General features: G+C 43.0%; 1 protein-coding gene across 1 annotated transcript; it reads right to left on the bottom strand.

Annotated features, from left to right (window-relative positions):
* Positions 1-301: 301 nt before the first annotated feature.
* LOC118751915 (DNA-directed RNA polymerase II subunit RPB1) lies at positions 302-7,085 on the bottom strand. Its single transcript, XM_036486741.1, has 9 exons — positions 6,627-7,085; positions 6,037-6,561; positions 5,013-5,969; positions 4,340-4,940; positions 3,539-4,278; positions 3,100-3,474; positions 1,925-3,026; positions 1,676-1,864; positions 302-1,612 (listed from the first exon to the last, which is right to left on the bottom strand). The coding sequence occupies exons 1-9, from the start codon at positions 6,702-6,704 to the stop codon at positions 510-512; spliced, it is 5,670 nt and encodes a 1,889-aa protein (XP_036342634.1). The 5' UTR covers positions 6,705-7,085; the 3' UTR covers positions 302-509.
* Between the last annotated feature and the right edge of the window lie 183 nt (positions 7,086-7,268).

Below are 7,268 nucleotides of genomic sequence, written 5' to 3'. Positions count from 1 at the left end.
TTTATGCAACTTTTTTAACTCATTATGAAATTAGTGAGGCCAAAAAGAAAAAATAGTTAACACCTAATTCCTCACAAAAAAGCCGTTCATCCCCCGATCCTTCACGCAAACTAAAATTCCCCACAAAAAAATGGTCCTTTCCCCCGATTCCCCACGCAAACTGAAATGCCCCGCAAATCGGGGAATTCCCCGCGAATTGGCTTCCCTAGTTCGCACTCAATTGAAAAACCTATGCCCGTTTGTTCATCGGAATCAATTTCGCTAACCCCCTCCTCCCCCCCAAAAATAAGAAAACTTGATGTGCGATTTAAGAGAGCTTTCTCTCTCAAATTTACGCTTTATTACAAATGATTGCAATACAATTATAATTTGATTATACATTGAAATCGAACGATTAGTCTTAAATGCTATACAAATATTTTTATATGGATATCAAATAGAATATTTTTGCGGGTATGGCATTGTGCCAACTACTTTAAACGCCTCAAAAGTCTTTACAGACGACTTTCTTAATCATCGCTTTCCTCAAAAGTTGGACTACTCGGCGAATATGCTGGACTGGTTGGACTGTAGCCTTGTGAGGGCGCCGTTGGTGAATACATCGGCGATGTTGGTGAATAGTTTCTAGCTGTGGGCGTGTACGTTGGAGATGTTGGTGAATATTTAGTGCTACTAGGCGAATAGATCGACATATTGGGTGAGTAGCGTGGACTTGTAGCCGAGTAGCTAGATCCAGTTGGACTGTATTGATTGGCCGGTGAATGTTGCGGCGAGCTCGGAGAATAAAGTGGCGATGTTGGCGAATATTTCGGTGAAGCCGGCGAGTACTGCGGCGAACCCGGTGTATATTGTGGTGAACCCGGAGAGCCATCATACGATGGCGAAGGTGGTGAATAAGTTGGTGAAGTGGGTGAATATTTGACACCGGTTTGCGAGTATGCAGGCGAAGCGGGTGAATAGTGTGGTGAGGCCGAATAATTGGGAGAAGTAGGCGAATAAGATGGTGTAACGGGTGTATAGTTTGGTGACGAAGGCGAGTACGAAGGAGATGTTGGCGAATAGCAAGGTGAAGTTGGCGAGTACGATGGGCTCGAAGGAGAGTAAGATGGTGATGTTGGCGAATAACTTGGCGAATTCGGCGAGTAATTGGATGAAGTTGGTGAATAAGCACTACCAGGCGAATACATGTTTGTGCCACTGCCTGAGAAAGACGGACTGGACGACTGATAGTTCGAAGTGGGCGAATAGACGGGAGAAGTGGGCGAATAACCGCTAGTTGACGGTGAGTAACCGGTTGATTGTGGTGCAAAATTCGGTGTAGTTGAATAACGTGGACTTGTGGCCGGATAAAGTGGGCTTGTGGGCGAATAATTAGGACTTGTTGGTGAGTAATTCGGAGAAGCTGCGCCCGGTGACGAAGCGGTATAATTCGGACTAGTGGGCGAGTACGATGGGGAAACACTGGGCGACGGTGGTAGATATGGTGACATCGAAGGACCTGGCGAGCTGGGTGATGAGCCAGGATGGGCAGGAGACCAACTAGGCGACATGCCAGATGCATCAGAAGCAGCTGATGGTGAAAAACTGGGGCCACCAGGTGTCATGCCGGCCACTATAAATAAAAGTTACATATTAGATAGAATTTCAAACTATGTATATAAATATGGGAACATACTTTGTCCAGATGGCGAGAAATAACGCGGAGTGCCACACTGTACCCACGGAGTCATTGGTGGTGTCATGCTTGGTGTAGAGCCAGCACCGAAGAACATTGCCGAACCACCAATCATGCTTGATCCCAATGTGCTGGGGATTTCGATGCCGTAACGACACTTTTCTGCATCCAGTAGCAGATCAAAGCAACCTTAAAGTGATAAAGTCAAATAAAAAGCAATTGCATAAATATAATTTTTTGTTTACTCACCGGTGCCCATACGCGGCAGCTGGCCCATAATAATGTTCTCGGACACACCTCTCATCGGATCCGTCTCCGCATGCGCTGCAGCGTCCATTAACACATCAACGGTTTCTTCGAATGAGCAACGCATAAGTGCACCAGTGTCCTGCCGGTTAATACCGTGGCGAGTAATAGCCATCAAATGGCCCTTAGCCGTCATTACGTCACACAACAAGGCCAAATGACGATAGTTCACGTACAAGCCATAGAACTGTAGAACAGCGTTCATTTCTTTTTCAACTGACTTACGCACAGCTTCGATACCCAACACTTGGAAAATCTCACAAATATCGTTAGACGATGTACGCACCGGATCCACATCGCGTTCAGAGAGTACTTTCATCATTGAAGTACCATCAGTTTCCAATAACCATTCTCCAATGGCCTTGAATTCTCCTGTCTCCGTTATGACTATACGCTTTTTGCTGTCCGTTTGCGGCAAATGCATATACACCTTGCCAATGGCTTCGATGCCCTGCAATGTCATGTCTGAAAGCATGTTTGCTTCAATGCAACGCAAGAACATATCGTCCTCCATTTTATCGACAGCCTCGTCCTCATCTTGGAACTTAGTTTCTTCATTGTTCATTATACGTATACGTAGCACCAATTTGTCGGCGTTATCGTCATTGAAAATACAATTCAAATCGTCACCAAAGCCGGCGTTAATCTTTTCTGCGATTTGTTCCATAGTCAATTTCTTATCAGTCATACGTTTACGATCCAATTCAATACGCAGCAACCATGGCGAAATACGTGTCGGATCAAAATCAGGCATCTCGTAATAGACGTTGACGAATTCCTGATCCTCAGATATTACTGTTCTTTGGGGATCAGGATCATAGTAAATTGCTGTATTAGCAGTAACCTTGCGTAGCGTGGTATGTTCCAATCGACACAATACATTCTTTGCCTTTTCTGCATCACGCGCCGCACCACCTGTCAGGAATACAGTTAGAGAAGGCGCCTTTGGTTTCTTGGATATGTTGATAATTTCTTTTAGACGCGGCACACCCAATGTTACGTTCTTCGAAGACACACCAGCAAAATGGAAAGTGTTCAGTGTCATCTGAAAAGTGCAAATAATTAAATTTTAATATTTAAAAAACATGCAATGAATTTATTTCTGTTCGCCACCATACCTGTGTAGCGGGTTCACCCAAACTCTGCGCAGCCAAAGCGCCTACCATCTCGCCGGGATTTGCCTGCGCTTGTTGGAAGCGTGTCTCAATTTCACCAATCAACCATTCGAAGGCTTCTGTTGACAGACGAAACTCTTCTGCTACATATTTAGTACAAAGTGTGGAACGAACTAAACATTGAAACAGCAACGTGGCGTTCTCGTTGGCCTGTTTGGAGAGACGATCATTGCCCACCACTATAACGCAGCGTTGCAGTAAATCACGCACGCCATTAATAACACGCAAAGGCGAGAGATCTGTTGGCAAGCGTTTGTTAATGTGGAAAATTTTCTGCACATTCCAAATCATACGCTGCAAGTTACACGGTAGTACTACCTAAAAGGGCAAAAGATGGAATAAAATATTGGTTCAATAAAAAAAAAAATATTACAAATTCTACCTTTGAGTCGCCATTGGGGAAAATTTCACGCAAGGCTTGACGATCGTGACATAACTGATCCCACTCGATTTCCAACTCTGGCAACGCATTACCGCTCTCACTCAGCTCTTTGATCACCTCATCCGTGAAAACTTTGCGCATATAACGCTCATTAGACCAATCAAATCTGAATCGCTTCTCAAATGCTTTATTAGATAATTTGACAGTTGGCAAATTCTGAAACTCTACTGTTTCACCAGCCAAACCGTCCTCGCCGTAACGCAACTGAATTAGCTGACCCACAGAATTACGCACCGTACCATCATAGTTAACCATAACAGACTCCATAGCCTTTATGAGACGACGTTGAATATAACCAGTTTCAGCAGTTTTGACAGCAGTATCGATAAGACCTTCACGACCACCCATAGCGTGGAAATAGAATTCTGAAGGTGTTAAGCCGGCGAGATACGAATTTTCGACGAAGCCACGCGACTCAGGACCGTAATCGTCTTTAATGAAATGTGGCAATGTGCGCTTACGGAAACCGTATGGTATACGTTTACCCTCGACGTTCTGTTGACCCACACAAGCAATAACCTGTGAGATATTAATGTTGGAACCTTTAGAACCCGACACCACCATAGCCTTTAAGTTATTATATTCTGTCAGCGATTTCTTAGCTGATCCACCAGTTTTGTCACGAGCATCATTTAGAATACGATTTACTTGATTCTCGAAAGTTTGACGCAAGGTATTACCTTTGAGCAAGAAATAGCAATAGTAAATTAGTTGTGGAGGGAACACATTCAATTCACATACCTGGTGTTGGCTCCAATTCCATGTTGTGCGCTTTTTGAATAACGTTTATGACATCGTCTTTGGCCTTTTTGATGGCTGTCTGAATTTCTGTATATGTCTGAGGATCGGCAATTGTGTCACCAATACCAATGCTGTGGCCTTCGAGCAATAACCAATTATTAATTACAGTTTGAATGTTGCCGTAGAAACGACCAGCGATTTCATGACCCAATTCTAAGAAACAAATATGCAGCAAGGATCCAGCAGAAGTACCTAGTGTCTTTTTACATAGAATACCCATGATCAATTCACCATGTTCGACCATTACTTTTGTGTCACCGGGTGAGATCCATTTGTATGGACCTTCATCCTCGTCGTCTGGATGGGTAGAATGTGTACGTATCATATTCACGTTGCCAGGAATAATCAATGAGAAGAGTTGTTTGCCCGTCCAAAGGGGACGCGGTTTCAAAATACATGGCTGTGGCACTTTGCCATCCCATGTGGGTAAGAACATAAGCAAGTTCATCATCTGTTCGCGTGTGATAAATACATCACGCTTTGTCATTTTACGTACAGCTGTAAGGGTATCCTGCACAATACCCATGACGGGTTTGTTAGCCTAAAACACAAAACACATACATATGTATTATATAGACTTCCTGTTAAGTATATAAATTCAAAATATAAAAACCTGTGGTGTGATAATCTGACGAGGGGTAATATGAATATTTTCAACCTCAGCGCGCGTTTCCATAGATTGTGGTACATGCAAGTTCATTTCGTCGCCGTCAAAATCAGCATTGTAAGGTGAAGTACAGGATAAATTCATACGGAATGTAGACCAGGGCAATACTTTTACACGATGGCCCATCATACTCATTTTATGCAAAGTTGGCTGACGATTGAAAATAACCAAATCGTCATCACGTAAATGCCTTTCTACTTTGTAGCCACATTGTAAATGCAAATCTGATGGCTTGGGATGGAAACGTAAATCTATACGTTCGCCGTTATCACGTACAATGTATTTTGCACCAGGGTATTGTGAATTACCTCGACGTACTAGCTCCTGCATACGATCGATATTAAAAGGCGTCACCAGTTCTGGAAATGTTAGATTTTGTGCAATGGAACGCGGCACACCGACTTGGTCAATACGCAAGTTGGGATCTGGTGTGATGACAGTACGTGCCGAGAAGTCGACACGCTTACCCATCAAATTGCCACGAATACGACCTTCTTTGCCCTTCAAGCGCGCTTTAAGAGCTTTGAGTGGTTTTCCAGATTTTTGCATAGCACGGGGCATACCAGGCATGTCGTTGTCCACCAACGTTGCGACATGGAATTGCAGCATTTTTATATTCTCTTGAATAACATGCGCTGCTGCGCCTGTGCCCTCGTTCTTCTTCAATTCATTATTGGCTTTAATAATATCAGCCAACTTGTGTGTTAAATCGTCCTGATTCTTAGCTGCACCAAACATAACGACTGCCGGTCGTACCGATAGTGGTGGAACGGGTAACACAGTTACAATCATCCAATCGGGACGAGCATATTTGGGATCCATGCCCAGAATGAAACATTCTTCATCTGTTATGTGTTTCAGGATTTCCCAAACACGCTCTGCAGAAACTACAATTTTCTTTTCCTATTTTATTGAGAAAAATGCATATTTTATTAAGAAAATTTAGGTTTATGCATTTTCTCATGATCACCTGCGAGTCCTCATTTACATGCTTCCATTCAGCCGTTAACTCTAACCCGCTACGTCTAAGTGATGGTTGATAATGACCACAGCCACCGTGGCCTTGCTTTTTATTGGGATCCGCCTGTTGTCCATCTTTTGCCATATCCATATCCTCTCCACCCTCGCACACAGTTTTACCCTTACATAAATCGTACACATATGCCAGACGCTTACGTGGCTGTCCCTTCGATTTCATCACAATCTCCTTTATTTTTGGATTTTGTGGCGATACTAACATTTTAGAGCAGTAAAAGCACACACAACGCAATATCTTTATAGTCTTTGTTATAAAACCAATGTGAAAAACTGGTTTGGACAAGTCGATATGTCCAAAATGTCCGGGGCACTCCGTCATATTGCCAGCGCATGTTTGACAACGAGACGTTCGATCGATTACACCTTGACGCGGGTCCATTAGACCACCCAATTTGGGTCGGCCACCTTCCATTGTCTCAGCAAACTGTACGCCACCTTCTGTGACGGACATTCGACGCTAAGATAGTAAAAATTATGAAGTTGCACTTACATAGGTATGGATATGTGAAATCTGCTACTTACGATTTCATCAGGTGACAATATACCGAACTGCACCCGTTTTACTTGGCGCAAGGGCGCCTTGGAGTCATTAGTCGACATAATTATAGTCTACTTTTTTTTCCCAATAACAAAATTTTTCTTTATTAAAAACCTATAAAATTACCAAAAGGGTGCTCCCCTAAAGGCCGGAGTCTCCGACTGTGGCGCACTCGACACGATGCGTTTTTTTCTATCGCCTCGTTCGTTATCGACGTCGCAGTTTCTTCTGGTGAAATTTGCAAAATTTTCAAACACACATTAAGGTCCTAAAATAAACAGTTGTCGCCCAAAAATCTGTGGGCGCAAGTGCCGCGACACTTTAGCTACAATTTAAAGTGCTTTTTGTTTATTATTTTGCCGAACTGACGCTTATTTAACAAGGAAAAGATTGCAGCAGGTTCATTAGATGACTTTTTCCTGTGGCAAAAAGAAGCGAGTATTTCCCGCGGCCCAAAGTTGCATTTAATTTACTAAGGCACGCAGAGTTGTATTATCGAAGTATTGAATATAAGAAATTCCTAAAGGTGTTCTTACACGATGTGTATTTGCGTCTGTAAATGTGATTTTTTCAATACGTATGTAATTGCGTATGTCTGTCAAATTCCCAGTCTTTATTTAAATATT

Source organism: Rhagoletis pomonella, unplaced genomic scaffold, assembly GCF_013731165.1.
Source record: "Rhagoletis pomonella isolate Grant_MI unplaced genomic scaffold, Rhpom_1.0 Rhpom_scaffold_01081, whole genome shotgun sequence".
Taxonomy (NCBI): domain Eukaryota; kingdom Metazoa; phylum Arthropoda; class Insecta; order Diptera; family Tephritidae; genus Rhagoletis; species Rhagoletis pomonella.
This window is presented reverse-complemented; position numbering and strand designations above follow the sequence as displayed.